This window comes from Engystomops pustulosus, chromosome 11 (assembly GCF_040894005.1).
Source record: "Engystomops pustulosus chromosome 11, aEngPut4.maternal, whole genome shotgun sequence".
NCBI lineage: Eukaryota > Metazoa > Chordata > Amphibia > Anura > Leptodactylidae > Engystomops > Engystomops pustulosus.
Window position 1 is genome coordinate 32,131,148 of NC_092421.1, and position 20,830 is coordinate 32,151,977.

Consider the following 20,830-nt stretch of genomic DNA (forward strand, 5'->3'; position numbering starts at 1 on the left):
CAGGGGTAGTACACATGGCTATAATGTGCAGTCACCCGGTATACAGAGCATGCACAGTGTATCAAGAGAAGCCAGGGGTAGTACACATGGCTATACTGTGCAGTCACCCGGTATACAGAGCATGCTCAGTGCATCAGGAGAAGCCAGGGGTAGTACACCTGGCTATAATGTGCAGTCACCCAGTATACAGAGCATGCTCAGTGTGCTGGTGCATTTTTATATGTTACCAGGCCTTTCCCTGATTTGAGAATGTTTTTCTTCATTGCGGAAGTGTAAACAGCTGTGTCCTATTATTTACATAGATGATTACGTTTTCCATCAATAATTTAAAGTGGACCATGCACAACCAAAAGCTAAGTGATAAATTCTAGCAAAAGTGGTTTATGTCGACACATCAAATATAATCTATATATTCAAAAAAGGGCAAGGAATGTGTCATCTGACAATGTACAAAATCTCTTTATTGAAATGGCAAAAACATACATATACTCCGACATCTGAGTATATATATGTTTTTGCTATTTCAATAAAGAGATTTTGTACATTGTCAGATGATACATTCCTTGCCCTTTTTTGAATATATAGTTTCCAACAGTAATGAAAATGCTTTCGAACCAGCCCAACATATCCAAAAACCGCCATGAGTGAACGTAATCCGAGGCTTGTATACCTGGCTACTCTGAGCAATTGCCCAGCACCCAGATCTTGTGCACCAGGGGGAGCTTATTTTCATAGTGAAGCAAAGTGTACTGCCTACAGGCTACGGTTTCTCAGAGATGGAGCCAGAGGTGAGTATGTAAATGTGTTTCAGACCCTAAACTCCTGCTGTGGAAAGGGGTGCAGTGCATGTGCTCTAACTCTCCCTTCATCACTCATGGATTTGTATACAGGGAAGCAAGAAACTACCACATTTATTAAGGAAAATAAGTGGATAGAGAGGTAAAAGTAAACACACTGTCCTCCCAGCAAGCACAGATGGTAAACCACAGAATGACAGCCAGGTAAGGGTGCAGCGTTGGACCAAAAAGTGTTCTTCCAGGACAGTTTGATGCGATGACATCAATGCCAGATGATGAGAGACCCCAGCGCGCTCGTCCATTGCTTATACACACATACACCGACAGCGGCCCCTAGAAGTATACAAATCACGTGATTTATCACATCATCTCGGTCCTAGATACTATCATCTACGTCATATGTGATGTTCATGATCACATGACTTCCTGACTGGTGGAGTCATGTGACTCCCGTTGTTAAGGACAGGGGTTAACGTCCGGGTAACTCTGTAACAACAACAAGAAAGAGAGTCCCCGCCCTCTACTCTCCTCCCCGTGGGCACCTCCCTCCACTGTCTGCGGGGCCACGCCCATTCTTTTTATTGGCTGCCACTAGACTATAAAGCCTCCGTCTTGTAATGTTGTAGTTTAATGGGTGAAGCGACTGTCATTCTTCCTGACGTCACAAAGGAGGGGCGTGGCTTGGAAGCGAATTCGGGTTAGTCGCTGTGGAGGTGTTGGGGAGCTGCTGTCTCCCCATTGCTAATAGCTGGCGGGTCGGGGTGGAGGGGGGGTTGTGCGGCTGTACTCACCCCTCATAGTAGTGCTGCTCCATACTAGCGGGGGAGGGTGCGGGGCAGAAGTGTACCCTGCCAGCTCTTATGGCTGTGCCCACCGAGTGATGTGCTGACTCACAAGCTGAGGTAGGTCATGACCTCTCTGGAGAAATAGTGTGAGCTCTTGTGTCCTTTCTGAGGTCCTCTTCCAGGTGAGGGGAGGCATTGTCATGGCTGGTGACGTCATGTTTCATCTTTACCTGTGGGGGTGAGCTGCTACCCCCTGCACCCAGTCACCCTGACCACTGTGTAATGCTGGGTGACAGGGGGGCGGTGGATTGTCACTTGCTGGTGACAGGAGGACCGATGTCCTGTCATGGGAGCAGAGGCGCAAAATAAAATATCACTTTATTACATTAATGAAAACCAATCCATTTACAAAGACCGAAAAATCCACCAATGGTCTGATAACTCCGTATCCATGATAAATAGATCACAGTAACCTGTACACTTGTGTGGCCAGATATCCATCCCCATAGATGCCTATGGTACGGTGTGTCGCTGTACTATACCATGAAGCGTGCTGCGTATGGCCGGGCACTGTGCATCTCTATGGAGACAAAGCATTTATCATGCGCATGACACCTAAATGTGTAATACACAGAAACAGTCCACCAATGGTCAAATCACTAAATATACATGATAAATAAATCAGTAACATGTATAATCCTCAGAACAAGTCAAGGTATCTAATTACAAACAAGTATTGTACATTACCCGGAGGAATAACCGAGGACAATGGACCCATACACAGGTATATACAGACCTGGGGTGGTCACCACCCAGGACATTGTTGTCGCGTGCGGGTGACTGGGCAGCAGAAGCCTGGTGTTGACATTGCTGGCATTGAGTGGAGCCTGTGCTGTCAGGTGTAATGATGGGGTTAGCTTTGCACGTAGCGCTCGTGTCACCGGGGTATATTTGTTATATAAGAAGAATTTGGAGTTTTTAACGGAACATGTATGTGTTCTAATTGGCCGCTCTGACACCAGATGTGATGATGGATCCTGTTAATGTCACCCGGTAACCGATCATTTGCATTATGATATATTGTCCCTTCACACCAGCAATTACACCAGAACTTTTCAGAAGTGTTTTTGGGAGAGGGGGTGATATAAAGGTTCATTTTATACTTTCTGCAACCACCCACTACTGTATTCTGTTCTCCTTTGTTAGAAATTGTTTACATTCTTAACCTGAGATGAAAAATAATGAAATAAAAAATTTCAGTGTTCTTTCATTTTATATTTGGAAGTAACCAAATAAGTTTAGTAAAATTGTAAAGGGATTAGTACATGAGCAAACAAAGGGGCAAAAGCGGTGCTCTCCTTGTCCATAGAGCTTACTATCCGAACATGTGCGGAGCTGATGTACTTCATGCACCAGTTATACCCTATATAATCTAGCCTATCCCTCACTTTGTTATACTCCCAATGCACACCACTTTGGCTTTGTTCATACCTGCATCCTAACATTCCATTATTCTTACTAATCCTACTGTCTGACAAGGAATCCATCCATTTTTGTGCTCTCATTGTTCTTTACCTGATTAAACAATGCATTGTGATGCTGTTATCTGTCTATCAAACCCAATAATTTTGGGTTTTGTTCACATCTGCACTGACCGACAACAGGGCCCGTAGAAGTATAAGGGTATAAGTATAAGGTTGCATTATGGTGTCGGTTAGTTTACTGGGAAAAATGGTGCTAAATAAATACACAATGGATTCTGCAAACTGAACCTCTAATGCAGGTATGAAGACGATATTGGAGGAGAAGTATTAAATACAGTTAACTTGTAATAATTAATATTTCCAGGCTTCCATTTCTTGAAGCACAATGCTTTTGGCTGGTTCTTATTAAATGAGTTCCTGCATGAGCCTGACTAAGGGGTTGTCCCAGGGGTTTACGAAACATGGCTCCTTCATTCCAAAAAAAACAGCTCCGCTTCTGACCATGGGTGTGTGTGGTATTGCAGCTAAGGTCTGTACATTTGTATATATCTGAGCTGCAATACCGGCCCACAAACCATGATCATGAGTGGCGCTATGTAGTTTACCTTTCATATGGAGCTTTCATTCATACAACAGGCATATAGTCCATCCTCTGCTTTCATCTACCTACAGATCGGAATTGCAAGACTCTATAACTTTAAAGCAAACCTGTCATGATCTTTTTCCTGATAGTCTCTCAGAACTTTTTTAGTTGCCCGTGGCAACCAATCAGAGCTTGGCTTTCATTTTCATTTAGAACCGTTTTACCTTGGACACTTTTGATAATTGCACTTCAATGGGTTTATTGGCCTTGGAGCAGAATTTTTGAGGTTAAGAATGGAGAATACTCCTTCCCTTATTTCTCTTTCTTTCTATCTTCTCCTTCCCACTCTCCCCGATTCTCTACTTCTCTTTTCTGGTTCCCCATTTAATCTGGAAATTACACTAGGTAACTGATTAAGAACGTTAGGCAAATAAGGATATTCCGGATAAATATAGTAACACTGTGCGACAACGTATGGTATTATTGTTTTTATTGTTTCTTTGTATCTTCTCTTCAAATTGAAATTTGTTGTTACTCTTATTTGTGCCCCCCCCATATTGGATACTACTTGGTATCCATGATTCCTTTCACATTGTTTTCCCTCCCTTCCCTTTTGATTCTTTTACTGTTATAAAAATCTTAATAAATTTAAATATGAAGAAAAAGAAAAGAGAATACTCTGACAGGACTCCTGCGTACCCTGCCTACACACTGACTGTTGTCCCTGTACTACTGTGTGCAGAGAATGCTGTCAATCACCAAGTTGGTGAAGTAATCAGGACTCTTAGGGCTTATATACATGAATGTATTGTGGACCGATATTGGTCCCCATTGACATCTATGGGACATCTATAGGACATATACCGCCCTCACACCCTGCTCTCAGATGGGACAAATGGGAATCGCCTGACAGGTTCACTTTAAAATCCGGGTAAGTCTGTAGAACATGTCCATATCATATCTTACTGGCTTTTTCTTGTCACTTGCCTGCAGGTTGCCTTAATAAGAGATAATATGCCATCAGCCTGCAGCCTCGAGGTTCCCTCCTTCTAGTTTCCCTTCTTCCTGATTTTATATCCTATGCAATGTCAAACAAAAACGAAGATAACCTTGGATCCTTCCATCACAAACTACCTTTCTACAGGACAATGGAGCTCTTCATCGAAACTCTAACCGGGACTTGCTTTGAACTTCTGGTGTCGCCATTTGAAACTATCGTCTGCGTAAAAGCCAAAATCCAGAAGCTTGAAGGTATTTAATGGGATTTCATGTGTCTTGTAAGGCTTTCTGCCTTCTTACAGTTATTGTTAGTTAATCGTGAAGCTTTGCTTATTATCCAGGCTGTGTCTGGCTTGTGGTCGGTGTCCTTGGGTTTTCTGCATGTGTTAGTTATTAGATTGTCACTAGTGACATGGTGTAAACAGTCCTTCCTGTAAGTTTACTCTTTCCCCCCTGCTGAGTTTTAACAATCCGTAAACCGCTGCTCCTAATAAGAATTACTTGTCTGTTCTTTGTTTTGTATCCATTGTGACTTTTTTTTATTTTAGGCATTCCCATCGCACAACAACATTTAATTTGGAATAACAAGGAACTAGAAGATGAGTTTTGCCTGAATGACTATAAGTAAGTATTTATCTGATGTCATGTTTTCTCATCCTATTCTATAAGCAAAGTGGGATTGCATCGCTCTTATAGCAGGCTATTCTCAGTCCCTGGTGCTGGGTTCTGTTTAACTCACTATATCGAGGGGTCGGGACCTTTTTCTCCAGGCCTGACTACAGCAACCAGTTCTGCTATTTGGCAAGGCCCTGGGAGACTTATCAGCCATGATAATGGGAAGATTACCAGACTGCTCCCTTCAGTCCTGTGCAGTGCCATTCCTTTCCCAGGACAGTATGCTTACGCTCTGTTCATGTAAACCTACAGCAGTATAGCTTTTGACTGTTTATAGTATTTTTGTTCTAAGGTCTCATTCCGATCACATTTTTGCCATGTATAGCTTTCATTTTTTAATCTTTTGAAGCCAAATACACTAATCAATAATGCTTTATATTCCCCTTCCCCAGTATTTCTGAAGGTTGCACTCTGAAGTTGGTGCTGGCTATGAGAGGAGGTCCGCTTAATACTAGAAGAGGTATGTCAACTTTTAATATTCTAATCTAACCTTGGCAATCCATCATATTGTAGCCCTCATCTTCTTTATAATGAAACTGGTGATTTGATTGGTCATTGGGGACCACATTGACACTTCTGTATAGGGACCACAATTTTCCACTACAGACAGTCCCTGTGTTACGTACAAAATAGGTTCTGTAGGTTTGTTCTTAAGTGGAATTTGTATGCAAGTCAAAACTGTATATTATAATTGTAACCCCTGTGACAAATGGGTTTTAAAAAGTCATAAGAACCAGGATTAACAATAAAGTTTAATTGTAGACACATTTGGTAATTGTTACAGCTGATCATTGTAGCCTGGGACTAAAGTCCAGTAAATTATCAACATCCAGAGTTCCGTCTAAGTAGGGGACTGCCTGCACTGCGTTGGCATTTATATTTTTTTTCCTATGAAAATATTAAAAACCAGCAACCATTTACGGCCTTATGTATCTTGTTCATCTGGTCTTGTTTGTACTAATAAAATTTATTTTAAAAAGATTTTATGTGGAGTCACATGGACCCTATAAAACCAGGCAGTGGCATCAAGTCAGGAGATAGGTGTTCCCAGGATGGATGTTTGTCTGGCAATGTATATCCTGTGTAATCTCCTGATCAAATAAATCAGAGGGTTTTCTATCAATGTGGCTGCTACATGCCAAGCTGTCACAGGTGCTTCCCTGTGAGTGTTCAGTGCCTGGGCCTCAGTGTATATTCTATACACCCGTGTTGTGCATTATACCGCTTGTCTATAATGCAAAGATTGACGAAGAAACCGCACTCCAAAGAATAAAAGTAACAATATTTTTGCTCCACCATGGATGTTTCTTCCTTAACTAGCTTGTCTATAATGGGTGTTGCTCAGTTGGTGCCAAAAATTGGCAAAAACAGGAAACGTCAAGGTTATTGTTTTTACAGATGAATGTATCTGCCCCTTTTTTATTTTCTGTATACAGTAACGCTGGATGACCCAGTCCGAGAGATGGCAGAGTACATGGACCCCTCCCGAGATGAGACGTGGGATAAGACCCCTGCCAATAAGCAGGTTACATTTCTGGTTTATCGTGAAGGAGATCAACTGAATTTCTTCCGTGTGGTGGACAGAGGGGATGGTACCCTGACTCCATTATCGGAATCTCTCAGGTAAACGCCACCTTATTTCTGTTTTATGTACTGGGTTTGTGTAGACTCTTCTCTCTGTACACTGCATAAAATACCTTCATGATGCAGCACCTTACAAAAGAAACTGCGCTGAAAGTGCTGTGTAGTGCTCTATACACCCAAGTATGAAAGTTTCTCAAGAGATTTAAACCTTTGTGTGTAATCATACAGACCAAAAGAATAAGGCAAGGTAATATTTGGAGCGCACAGTGAAAGCCATGCACTAACCACTCGACCACAGGTTTTATACCATGTCATAGTTTGGAGATAATCCTTCACTGTAATAAATCTTGGGAAGAAGTTAGTGATGATATGGTCCCTTTAGTTAGTGGGCACTAAACTTGCTGTTAATTGTAATATGTTTCAAACTACTAAGGTTAAAACTTATAATTTTATCAGATTTTCTAATGATTTTATTCTGTACATGATCTTTCTGTCTTCTCTGTAGTGGAGGTTCGGTCTATAACTTGTATGCTGAAGATGAGGATGACATTGAGGCTTCTCCATCTGGCCAACAGATTATAGAAAATTCCATTACTATGAACAAAATGAAGTTGTTGAAATCAAAGATGGAGAGCATGAACCTCAATAAAAAGGTCTCTTACAAGTCACACAGCTAATGCTTTCTCATGACTAGAAACCGCTATATTAGCCAAATTAAACTGTATAAAGGGCACTTGCCTTAATTACTTAGGACTTCCTTTTTAGAATTTTATACTTGCTTGGAAAGTTGTTGGATCATAACTTATAAAAGAAGAATTTGGTCTCCAAACTGTTCTCAACTAGGGGAGCCAAATAGTAATAGGATCCAATGATGTCCATTAACTTTTTGGCAGGTTCAAAATGGTGTAGGACAAAAAGGTGTCAGTAAAAAATTCAACGGGGTGGAGTAACTCTCTAAAGAAAAAAGAAAAAATCCTGTAGAGTGGGTATGTCTGCAGAAGGGATCTGCTCAGCATGTTGAAAGGTTATTTGTTCTCATAATTGGAAGCCCCTTACCCTCTTGGGTTGCAGGTCTAATTAGTTACCAAGACCACAAAGTATCTGACCATCTTTCAAGATGTGGTTTTCAGTGTCTTCTCTAGACTATACCTCTCCTTTTATCCCCCAGTACAAATTTAGCAATGCACTTGAGACTTGCCCACTATATTAAAGCATATATTAATATTATTCGTCACTAGGTTCTCACAAATATTCCAATATTTGTTTTTTGTTATTTTTCTAGCCGAAGAAGTTGAAACCACGTCCTCCTAATGTTCCAAGGCCTGTAAGTGGCTCGATGGCTTCTGCCCGTCACAGACTTCTTCGAGTGCTCCCCCGCATTGGACAAACTTGTATACCTCCTGGGGAAACGTATGTCTCAGAGTCCTCCCACAATGCACTTTCTACCCTATCTGCTGCTACTAGAACAATACCTTCTATTACTAGTGACTTTCTCAGAGAAGAGCCCTGGAAAAGCTCCACATTAATTCCATCTCTCACTAGTATTAATTTACCTCCCAAGGTCTCACGTGTGGAGCTTGAGAATACAAGTCATTCCACAAATGCAATTCTCTCCCCTGTTCCTCCTTTGCCGAAGAAAGATGCGCTGACAAAAGACGACAACCCCATTTTCCATCAAAACCTTAATATTTTCTCATCTGAAGATGGGTCTAGGTCCATTTCTGAATCCTTTGCGTTGTTGGCTGAGGCAGGGCCTTCCGAGCAGTATGGAGAACTGTGCAGTTTGAGAAAAATGAAATCTGATGCAAACGAGGCCTCGGCTATTGAGACACATCAGGCATTGAACTCCGATTTAATGGAGACTTCCCTTATTAATACAAGTGAACTAAGTCCTCCAAGAAGCAAGTTTCTGTCCCCCATCAACTTCTCTCCACAGCTGAATGAGGCCACCTTCTCCGAGACACATCAGCCCAAATGTTTTGATTTGGGTAGCCTGCAAACACCCAATTCTTCTCACAGTTTTTATCATTCTCTCCAACTCCAAAACATGGCTGCTCCTACCTGCTGTAGGACTACTAGAATCGGGCCAGGGAAATTGGAGTCTCCAGGCAAACTATCAAATGTGATTTCCAAAATGGAGGCTAGAGACATGACAGAGCTGGTTAATAAAGCATCTAAAGAACCCATGGGATCGATTAATCATTTAGAATTGTTTGCTTCGCTGGCCCGAAGCGCAAGTAGAGACCACTTAAGGAGCTCTGGGAATCCTGGGAGACTACGGAAACTTGTTGCCCCTCCAACCACTCTGCTGGAAGAGAAAACCTCTCTACGGGACCCTTTGACCTTATTTGGTGTAAGTATCTGAAGCAAAGGGTTTTTTGTGGCTTTTATAATTTTCTCTAAGAAGAATGATAACTTGAGGTGTAGTAAGTGCAGCCCAAATGCATTACCCTGCCATTGTCAGATCGTAAACCAAGCAGTCCTGTTGAACGGCCTGAAGTCCTTGCTCTGGATAGGAATCCTTCCATGATGGTGATCTGATGGAAGGAGTTTCTTTTTGTTTTAAATGGCATCGCAAACACTGTAATCGTGTTTACATTTTTGGCGCTGCTGCTTAATAAAAAAAAGTGATGTCTGTCTGTCACAAGACTTTGCACAGTCCATGGTTCATGGCCCCACAGCACCAGTGTGACTCCAACCTTGCATCATTTGTGGTCTGGTACAGATGGGCCACCAATATAACAGTAGGGTTCCGACAGGTAGGACTCTCGCATAGAAGAAACTTGTGTAACACTGAGATGGTTTTTTTTTTATTTTTTTTTTTTACCATCCTATTTATTATAAATGCAACTGGGAATTAAAATAAAATAAATCTTTGATCCGCCAGAATAATGAAGAGCAGCTGGAGTTGACTTGGGGACGTTGCCCATGTGCAAGTTTGTTCTGACAAACTCGCACCGAGGGTACGCCAGATTTATCTGCCTGGATTTATAGTTGCTGAACTGAATTCTGCATGTGAGTTCTGTTTATTCTAGGTTCAGTCCGGTAAAGTGTTGAAACTTGTCAGTAGGACTAAGGTTACTGTAATAGTATAACCGTATATGTGCGGTACTGGTGTGCGTCTAATGTAATAGTATCACACTATTGTGTCCTTTTATATTGAGGCTATAATTTTTTTTCATCCCATTTTCCCAGACACCTCATGGACAGAGTGTGATCAATACAAGCTGTGGGAAAAGCACAGGTAAAACTTTTTTTTTTTTTTTTTTCTTCTCCTTAGTCTGGGTTCACATCATATTGTCTGCATACCATGGAAGGACTCGTTAGGAGTATTCTTGCTTGTCCTTACAATGTATGGCACAGACGTACCCCACTGTTTGCTGTTAGTGGGATACGTCGCCTGAGGACTCCCTCTATATGCAGGGGGCAGAGTGTACGTCAGCAGATTGGCTGGTGCAGATATAAGGGGGTGTTTCCCCAGGTATGTTGCTATCCTTACATGGGCAGTGACATCACCGGGTCTTCCCTCCTGCTAAGCTACATATGTGCCTTCTATTACCTCTGCTGAGTGCATACATTGTGCCAGAGGGCGATTGTGTGGAAAATGATGGCTTGCTGTGTCTTTTAATCCTGCGTTATTCAGGATGTGCATAGTGATCAGATGTAGGCAAAAGCTATGCCTCAGTCTGCCACAATGTAATGTGTATGCTCAGTGCTAGTTTAAGAAAATTCTGAGATTATTGTAGTGGCGCAGAAGTTGTGTAGTAGAGTTCATAAAGTTGCTAAACTCTGGTAATGCCCCCTATAGGGTTTGTTTTGGCAGTATCTGAAAGGATCTTTAATGCCATCCTGGAGCTTACAGGGGCAGTAACAAGTGTAGGACCGGTCTATTGTATTATCCTTGCCACTAGTCCCACCTACTTTCAGTATTGCATTGTGAATGAATAAGTTTGGCTGTAGGACTTGTAAATTTAGTGACCTGCTTGGAGAGGATATCGATACCTCTGTCCAGGAACATGGAAAAGGCATGACCGGTTCATGGTGTGCTAAACATATTCCTTAATTTTTCTGTGCAGTTGAAGCCACACATCTCTTTCCTCCTGTTAAGTCTGTGGTTCGGAGTAAGAAAAAAGCAACAAAGCACTGCTTTCTCTGTGGGAAGAAAACTGGCTTGGCAAGCAGCTATGAATGCAGGTAAGTGTTTGGACACTATTGTACAACTATGGCAGGATAGAGCCAAAGGGCTATGTTCACACTGCACAGTCCACATCTTACAGGTGACCCCTCAGCCTATTGTGACCTCTGGTGAAGCTCTAGAGTTTGATAAAGCCAAAAACCAGAAATTTATCAAAGGTGTCTGTAATAAAGCTTTGTTTCTTTGTGCCCATAACAATTCTAAATTATGGAAAAGCAATTGTCACTGGGGCAAAAGAACATCCTAAAACATACAAGGATACCTGTCCTGACTTGCATACATGTACTTAACCCAAAGACTGCCTTGTACACTGCAATACAATTCTAATGCAATATCTTGTCCAAGATATATTAAAAAATGGTAAGACATAATGGAAAACACAAATTAAAAAAAAAACACCCAGAAAAAAAATAATTCAAAATGTCCTTGCGTCCTTCAATGGCTTACAGAATTGTGCATAACTTAACCCCTTCGAGTCAATCTTTTTCTGTTCATTTTTCACTCCCCCACCTTCAAAAAACTATTTCTGTGCACACAGCTGTTTGGCAGCTTATTTTTTGCAAAACACAATTTAGTTCTCAGTGATTTGTTTTTTTTGTTTTTTTTTTTAATTCTATAAGCCGGGGCATCTGATTTTACCTTTTGACTTGAGTAAAAGCCTAGCGTGGCAAATGCATTGGTCATGGCCTCCCTCCAGTATATATTTTGACAGACCACCAGTATGCCCAGCATATTAAATGCACTCCATACTTGGTCAGGGCTCCTTTTTCATGAATGAGCCTTCAGCTCTTCTTGATTAGCCATCTAACTCTCCTTACCTAACTCTTTGGAGAATCTATGGGGTATTGTCAGGAGGAAGATGAGGTACCAGACCCAACAATGAAGATTTGCTGAAGGCAGATATCACACAACCTGGGCTTCCATAAAACCTCGCCGCGCCTTCTGCTGATCCCCACTCCATGTCGAGCTGCACTGATGTCGTCATTCATGCATTTACTGTACAGATTCTTCATTTGGCCAATATTTCTGTTATAAAATTAATTACACAAACTGTAAAATTTAGGTGATGACTCTTGGGTTATTCTTGGCTGCAAGCCAAAATCCGTTTAAAAGGAACCTGTCACCTGGAACCTCATTGGCTTCTGCAACCTTAGTGAAAATGACATGACTAGACTAAACATGTTCATTACAATATAATTGTGTTAACTTACCTGGCTTCCTGACAATCCTCTTTTGGGCTTTGGTTTGGATGCATTTAAAAACGGCATGTGAATTGTCTGCTCTGCTCTTGGCCCCCACCTTTGTGCTCCTGTACAGCTCCTCCCTCCTGTTCCTTTAAAGAGCTGACATCAGTGGGGGAGGGAGGAGCTGTACAGGAGCACAAAGGTGGGGGGCCTAGAGCAGAGCAGTCACATGCTGTTTGAAATGCATCCAAACCACAGAGGATTTTGTCAAGAAGCAAAGTACGTTAAAACAGTTATATTGTACTGAACATGCTTGGGGAACGCAGAAAGGCATACTTGCAGTGTAGCTGTAATGGGCTTCTATAACCTTTTTGGTGGAAATTTGTTTTGCCTTTAACAAATTGTTAACAAACTTCTGTTATGATGATAGGATGATTTGCATTACTAAAACAAAATGTAACTTTGCTGGTATTATAATCTAAGATGCTGCGGCTGTTAACTAAGTATTGGTGATCCTACAAAATTTTGGCTCTGAAAATCTTCCTTTCTTCCAGGTGTGGGAACAATTTTTGTGCCACTCATCGTTATGCAGAAACTCATGGTTGTACCTATGACTACAAAACCGCAGGTAGGAGGTATCTACAAGAAACCCATCCAGTCGTAACTGCGCCAAAACTCCCGAAGATCTGATTGCTCACTGTACATGCCATCAGCCACTTTTTTATTTTTGTCCACACAATCAATCATGAGGTTATTTTTCTTAAAGGTAAACCTTTGCCAACTTCCAAGCATTCCAGTTAATTAAAAAAAAAAAAAAAATTGTTAACAATGTTAATTCATGGTTTGTTCATGGTTAATTCAAAGTTGTAACTTTGCAAAAAAAAAGCTGTATCGCAAGACAAATCTTTTAAAGATGCACTTTACATGAGAAAAAAATTACTGTATAATTGGGGGGTGCAATGATGGAAGGAGTCTTCTATTCATCTGTTATGTCTGTTTTTTTTATTCTTGTCTGTTTTTTTTGTATGGTTAAATTATTTCCTTTTAATATGCAAAGTAGGACGGAATTAGGAAGGGATCAAATCGGGTGATCTATACTAAACAAAAGCTTTGGAAACTGTTACCCTGCTATGTCCGATCCAAGATGGAGCCGTATTAAGTTTTGTCTGAATGCAGTCACATCTGAAAGAGCTGATTGAAAAGCGGACTGTGCAATGTCCTGTTTCATGGACCATCCCCAGTGCAGAGAATGGGACTCCTTGCATCACTATGATGCAAGGAGTCGCTCCTTAATGGCAGCACTGACCTATTCTTGTATCATAGTGTTACAAGTGTATCCACGAAGTCCTTTCTGCTGCACCGAGGTTGGCCCATGAAACGGGCCACTGGACGGTTGGTGATTCTCATTCCATCCATGGTCGTCTTGGTTTGATTAGCAGTAAAGGGGATGACCTAGACAAATGAAAAATGCGTTTGTGGCCCATGAAGGGCTGATTAAAAAAAATTTAAGTTGCCACCTCTGTCCCTCCCGGTGCTCTGTGCTGCCACCTCCCCTGCTGTAATGTGAACAGCTTCTGGCCAATCAAGGTGGCCGGTCACGCCCCCTCCTTATATTACGCACTTGATGCAGTGCTGGGAATGGGTGTCTGGTGGGCGCAGGCACCTCAGCTGGAAGCTGTTCAGTGCAGAATCGCTGCTCCTGTAAACCAACAAGGGCACGGACTAGAGACGCCGGTGTGGGCCACTAGGAGCGACTACAGAGGAAAGTACAACTTTTTTAAGCCAAACCCCCAGCAGCCACATGCATTTTTCATTTGTCTCGGACAACCCCTTTAGATATCTAATATCAGCTACGTGTTTGGGTTTTGCAGAAAAGTGTTTGTTACAATGCCTCCAAATTGGGCGTTTTTTTTATTCTCTTGTAATTGTTTTAAATTCTTATCTTTAGGGTTTTTCCTTCTAAAATGCAGATTGCTGTCATAAAATATAAATAAATATGGTCTTTTAATAAGTTTGTTTCATTCATTTGTCACACTATATTTGCTAGGGCTATTTCCTTCCTTATTTGGAAGCAAAACCAGGAGTGACTTGAAATTTTTGGAGGTAAGGTGTTAAAGAACCACTCCAGGTGTCATCTTGGTGGAGTGTTATGGCAACCCTTAATATCCTAGAACTAAAAAATTCTGCAGAAATCATAGCTGCCATTAAAATCCTCTGTCATATTTGTGTGGTTTGTTAGTATTTAATTTAGAATCAATCTAACTACAATTGTATTGTACAATTACCAGAACATCTACCACCAGGAACAAGAATTGTAAGTGCCCTTGTTTTTACAAAAAGCCTTAAAATTAAGAATGTGTGCCCTCCTTTTTTCTAGACCAATAGTACTGATGGGTCTTCTCCCTGCCTCCCTTCAAATTCTGTAGGATTCAATTACATTTGCACCCCAATTATCTGGGGCTGAATTCTGCTAATGGGAAATTTGAACTTTATAATGCACCCTCATTTAGATTGCTCTCCATCACAGCAAGAGTTCACATGCCACTGTTGGATCCCATGCTTTATCTGCCGATAAAGCGCCTATTACTCATCTGTCCACCCCTATTAAACTCAACTTAGCATGACGGTTGGAAGGAATAATGCTGAGCAACAAGATTCCCGCCTATCTTTTAGAAAACTTTATTGCAGGCATATGTAAAAAAAAATGTTATGCGGCTACTGGGGCGTGGAGTAGCCGGACATGAGGCTACAAGTCACGGCTACTCCACGGCCCAGTAGCCACGTTACTCCGCCTACCATTTAATCTTCAGCACGCAGCTCCTCGTAGCTGCGTGTCCTAGTCTCCTGTGTTCTGCACGGCTCCGGGGCCAGAGCTACTGTGCATGCGCAGAAGGCCACAGATGCCGGGTGACTCGGACGAGGGTAAGATGGTAGGCGGAGTAAGGTGGCTACTGGGGCGTGGAGTAGCCTGCGACTTGCAGCCTCATGTCCGGCTACTCCACGCCCCAGTAGCCGCATAAAAAAAATTTACATATGCCGGCAATAAAGTTTACTAAAAGATACCCAGGACGTGAGGATTGGCCCAAAAAAGGCTATCCTCACGTCCCATTCATCCACCTACCACCCCTTCTACCTTTTATAGGTAGAATTGGGGTGGTAGGTGCCCTTTAAATATGGTAATAACAGAAATCATACCTTTTGAGCCGGGTTTTATTCCTAGCAGATGACAAATATTCAACTGGCTCAGGTTATTTTTAAAGGGGTTTGGGGGGAACGGAGTTGAGCCTTAGCCTCGTTGGACACAGCCAAGGCATTTGATTCAGTGGAATGGTTGTAACTGTTTGCAGTCTTGGAAAGGTTTGGGCCTAAGTTCCTCAAGTGAGTGTTTTTACTGTACAGCTCCCCCACCACTAAGGTGCTGGCGAATGCTTTGCTCTGACACCCTTTCAGCGCTTATGTTTGCAATGGAGCTCCTAATCATCCGAATTCTCCCCAATGCCGCTCTTCACAGTGTATGTGTGGGAGCACTGGAAAATAGAATTGGCCTTTATGCCGATGATGTAGCGTTGCACATGGCCAACCCTGCTGCTACTCTTCCTAGGGCTATCTCAATGAATCCCAGACTTCTCTGGCCTCATTAATTGTGATAAGTCCTTTCTTATGCCACTACGTAGGGAGGGCTATAGGTGGGGGCTCTGAGTTCTTTGTCCTATAAATAGTGGAAGGATTTCACTACCTAGGGGTACACATTGCTCCTTTTCCCTTAATATTGCCCTCTTGGTGATTTCTCAAAGATGAGGTAAATACTTGCCAGCTCCTGCAAGTGTCTGTAGACCAGCAAATAAATTTCCTTATTATGAATCCTAAATGATTGTACACTCTAGAGCATGCAGATATCCCAGTGCCGAGATGGTTTTTTTTGCTCACCTGTGCTCTTTATTTGTTGTCCTAATTGGGGGAGTGATCCTGTGCAGCTCAGTCTGTCCACTTTGCGGAGATCTAAAGCACAGGCAGGACCTGCTCTCCACGACCCCTTCCTGTATTACCTGGAAGGTCAGCTTTCGATATGTTTGGCGCTGAATGCCACCTGGCCGATTCCCTTTGGCCTGTATTAGAGCCTGTTTTATTATAAACCTAACCACCTTCTCCCTCTGCATAGACTGGCCAGACAGGTCTGGTCTTGTGATAAGAAACTGTCAGCTGCAATGGGAACCCTCGTTCATCTCCCTCTCTGGTCCTACCCAGGATTGCTTCACTTTGCAGTTTTGCAAGACGGTTCATACTGGACTGCCAAGGGCCTACTGAACATTGCTCAACTGCTTGGGGAGGATGGAGGCAATTAGATCCTCTTGTGAAGTTCCAGATAGGGAAGTTGCCTACAGCTACGGCATGCTTTTTTTTGTCTCCAGTACAGATGGCTTTCTCCTCTTTCCCACTTATTGTGGTTCTGCGCTCTCAGGGTCCTAGAGGTCTGGTGTCCGTTATCCTTTCTGAGCTGTTGGAGGGTCCTCCTCTGCCAGTCAGAGCTCACTGTGAGGCTCTCATTTCCTCATTATCTGATGAAGACTTGGAGGTGGCCAAGGGGTATTACCGGCAGCCAATAATAAGTTGATTCAGTGGTTTATCATCCATCGATGCTATGTAATTCCTGTAAGATTGTTCCGTATGCATAGATTGCCAAACTCTAGATGCCAGGCAGACCGAGCTGATTTCATCCACGTAATATTGGCTTGCGATTACAGAGCCAAATTCTGGAGAGAAGTAGTTTCTCTGCTGTCTGATATCCTGAATAAACCAGTTCCTACGGCACAGGCCCTATGCCTATTGGGAATTACCCGGGAGATAATTATTGAAATTATTTAATCGAAAGGAAGCTCTGTTTTTTGCCATAAGGCCATTGCTATACACTGCATGGCTGATCGCTCTCCTACTGTCTCTCAGTGGAAGAAATTGGTTAACTTTACTTGACCAAATGATAACATAGTTTACAAACACCGCAGCTGCCCGGATAAGATCCGGAGAGTGTGATGCTCCTGGTGCTCCTCCCAAGATACCCTTATTAATGTCCGCAGTCTGAGAGTCGCTCCTCTTTTCACTGAGTGTAATACTTGCTGTTACATGATTATTATATCATGCAAAAGGAAGAGCAAACCTTGACAGAGGGTGCACACACCAGCAGGTAAGTGCTCTTGGTTTTCATTCCTAGACCTTGGGGAGATATCACATGATCTTTTTGGACAAAGGCAGACGTTAAATGTATGGGAATGTTTGTACTGATAGATCACATCCTTTTGGTTGCCTGTGTGTTTGATCAGCACGTGCCTAGAGAAGATGCAGTGTAAAGAGGTTTCCTGTTTCCTAAAAAAAATCGTAAAATAAAACCAAAAGGGAAGGGAAAATAACATGGAGAAGACTGTGGACAACCAGACATAACGATAATATAATGCGAGAAGACAATAAACATGAAATAGGAGTCTGGTGTCAGCATAAACACCTTTGTCTATCTCACGACCATTCCTAATACAATCCTAAACATTCACATGAAGATTCTGCCAAGGACCCAGAGCCTGCACCTCTTTATGTATTAAACATAATTTCATGGGATCTAAGGAACCATCGTCCAGCATAAAGAACAGTGAGATAGAAGCATATATGCAATGAAATGTTACATGTCACTGTTACATGTAGATGGAATTTTGGAAGGAACCGCTTCTCGTCTGAAATTTATAAGCTTTTTAAAAATGATAACAGCAAGAAAACATGCAAAAGCTCTGGCTGGCTAACTCTACCACTAAAATTTAAGCATGGATAAACACATAGACCCGGGCACTATGACTGTGGTATATATCCATGGCTGCCTCCATTCTAAAATCAACCCTTAAAATTATGCTAATAAACCAGGGGATGTTTGGGGGAATGTTACCAGACTCCCTCCATGCTGCAGCTTCAAGGACTGTTATACTGTTTCATCCTCCCTCAGCACTTCCTCTCTCTCTCTTGCCTGATATAATTTCACAGTATTTATTAATTTATAGAGCAGTATTCATTCCATAGTGCTGTCAAATAAGGTATTCACATACATTACATAAAGACAAGAGTTAATTCAAGTACAAAACACAAAATTATAGAAATTAGAAAGAAAATAGAGGGAGGACCCTCACAATCTATGTGGGGTTGTAGATGGAGACCTGAGGTTAGGGAGCTGCAACACCCCTGCCAATACATAGGCAGGCTGGTAGTTGCGAATAGCGCCCTCTCCAGGTTAGGAGCTGTTAGGGGGAGTCACAACCCCTTTATGAAGGTTCTACAGCCTGGACATTATGTAATTGCAGCTGTAGTCGCTGCCTGGAAAGGCAATAGTTAAATGGGTGTAAGATGTGGTTAGATTCAGTTTTCTACTGCCTGTCCTATACTATCCCTATTTTTTTTTTTTTGTAACACATTTTATTTGGTTTTAAATACATAATTAACACATTATATCAATATGGTATAAATGGATATATATATTCTCAAATGCAAGAAAATAACAAGGGAAAGAAACAAAATCCAACATTCCAGCTGTTATGGATTACTGAGTTAGTATTTGCATGTAAATAGACATCTAGTCTTTAGATGATGATGCCCTAGGGGGAGACGACCTTATTAATCATGTTCGGACCCGCTACTTGATCTCCTGAGGGGAGGGTGTCTTCATGTCAAGGTTTCCACCTCCTGATAGGTTACACCTGCAGCGCTCCCAGGGAGCCTCTTAGTTGTTCTGTATTGTACCACTGTGTCAAGCGGAATGGTGAGACCAACTCCACTATCTCTGTTCTGTTCATGTGTGTGACAATAAAAGTTTTCCATTTTTTGAAAAACCCTTTAGTTTGTTTGTCTTTGTGCCTTAAGGTTTCTAGCCTGTCCATTCGTATCAGGTATCTCATTTGAACTATAACTTCAGAAACTGTGGGCATGGACTGCTGTATCCAATTAGTCATTATGCACCTTTTCGCTACCAACAGAAAGGCATGTAGGCCTAAGCGTATGGTTAAAACCTCTTCCCTGTCTTCCTCCCCTTCCTCGTCATGAAAGATAAGAAGTAGCGGGTCCATGGGTAAGTCAATTTTCCAGTGTATTTTGATATGTTCCCTAACAGATTTCCAAAAATGTTGTGACTGTTCGCATTGCCACAGGCCATGCCATACATCAGTGTTTGGTATGGCGCATTTTGGGCATTCCGTTATTCTGTCGGGCTTGGCGAGTGTTTTGGGTAGATTGAAACCAAAATAAGCATGATGCAGGATTTTAAAGAAAGTTTCTCTCCACTGCTCGCTCTGTACACACTTGCGTATTTTAGCCCATCCCTTTAAACTCCCTTCCAACACTTCCCTATCTGGAAATTTTTGTGACCAACATCTACCCACAGTTAACTGCGCTCCTCTGAGTAGTTGTCTTTTTATATCGCTATATAATATGGAGATGGATCGCGTACTTTGTGGGGTTCCCAACAACGTGGTGAAAGACGTTTCGGCAGTTTCCTTTGTTATGTCAACTACCCTACTTCTCAGGAAATTATGTAGCTGGTGGTATGTGAATGGTATGCAACCAGTCAGCGAATGTTTCTGCTGCAACTCTTGCTCAGTCAACCAGCGTTGCTCTGTCTCATGGAACAGATCCCCCACCTTCTTGAGTCCCTTTTCCTTCCATGGGCGGTATAATGTACTTTCCATGCCTGGTGTAAATTCCCTATGCTTCCATAGGGGCATGTGTTTGGAGAGTAGAAAGGGCAATTTATATAACTTCCTAACCTCTTTCCACGCTATCAGGGTGTCCCTCAGGACTATTGACTTTTTTGCTATCATGGGCCATCTGGTATATTTTGTGTGTAGAAGAGCTACTAAGTCGCTGGGAGCTGCTAGTTGTCGTTCTAACTCAGTATTTGAAAACTGCTCTGTGCCATGGATCCAATCCCTCACATGTCGGAAGAGGCTTGCCAGGTTGTATCCCCTTATGTTTGGAAGATTCACTCCTCCCTCCCATTTACTTAGCATCAGTTTTCGCGCTGTTATTCGCGGTCTCTTCCCTCTCCAGACAAAGGATTGGAAGGCCTTCATTATTTTGTTTACATCTACGTGCTTTAAGAGCACTGGGATCGTCTGCAGTGGATATAGAAGCCTGGGGAATGGGATCATTTTAATTAGATGGCATCTGCCCATCATTGTTAAAGGTAACTGTTGCCATCGTGACAGTTCCGTTAGAATTTTTTGTATGAGGGGGGGATAATTGAGTGTATAAACCGAGCTTGGACTCCGACCTATTTGAATTCCCAGATATGTTAAATGTGTGCTTGCTAGCTTGATACCCGATCCCGGTATGGGCCAAGTTGAATCCCTGCTATGTGGGTTTAAATCCAGTACCTCGCTCTTTGAAATGTTGATATGAAAGCCTGCAAATTTTCCGAATTCCCCTATGTGGTCAAGTACTACCTGTAGTTGGCGTTTAGGATCAGAAAGAAAGAGCATGACGTCGTCTGCGAACAGTGTCACCTTTACCTCTTGCGTGCCT

The 20,830-nt window shown here is 42.2% G+C and overlaps 1 protein-coding gene across 2 annotated transcripts; it reads left to right on the forward strand.

Annotated features, from left to right (window-relative positions):
• The first annotated feature begins 1,291 nt into the window (after positions 1 to 1,291).
• On the forward strand, positions 1,292 to 14,297 carry ZFAND4 (zinc finger AN1-type containing 4). Of its 2 annotated transcripts, none has more exons than XM_072129320.1 (10): positions 1,292 to 1,494; positions 4,643 to 4,900; positions 5,197 to 5,272; positions 5,716 to 5,783; positions 6,760 to 6,946; positions 7,413 to 7,560; positions 8,190 to 9,260; positions 10,103 to 10,151; positions 10,984 to 11,101; positions 12,841 to 14,297. In XM_072129320.1, the coding sequence occupies exons 2-10, from the start codon at positions 4,735 to 4,737 to the stop codon at positions 12,974 to 12,976; spliced, it is 2,019 nt and encodes a 672-aa protein (XP_071985421.1). In that variant the 5' UTR covers positions 1,292 to 1,494; positions 4,643 to 4,734; the 3' UTR covers positions 12,977 to 14,297. The 2 variants fall into 2 exon arrangements, with proteins under 2 accessions (XP_071985421.1, XP_071985422.1); XM_072129321.1 differs by lacking the exon at positions 1,292 to 1,494 and adding an exon at positions 1,545 to 1,699.
• Positions 14,298 to 20,830: the final 6,533 nt, after the last annotated feature.

Excerpts from the sequence above, each read along its gene's own strand:
- ZFAND4 (XM_072129320.1), top strand. The coding sequence starts at position 4,735 with ATGTCAAACAAAAACGAAGATAACCTTGGATCCTTCCATCACAAACTA. Across the intron at positions 5,784-6,759 it reads TCCGCTTAATACTAGAAGAG|TAACGCTGGATGACCCAGTC; the intron begins GTATGTCAACTT and ends TTCTGTATACAG. Across the intron at positions 11,102-12,840 it reads GCAAGCAGCTATGAATGCAG|GTGTGGGAACAATTTTTGTG; the intron begins GTAAGTGTTTGG and ends CCTTTCTTCCAG.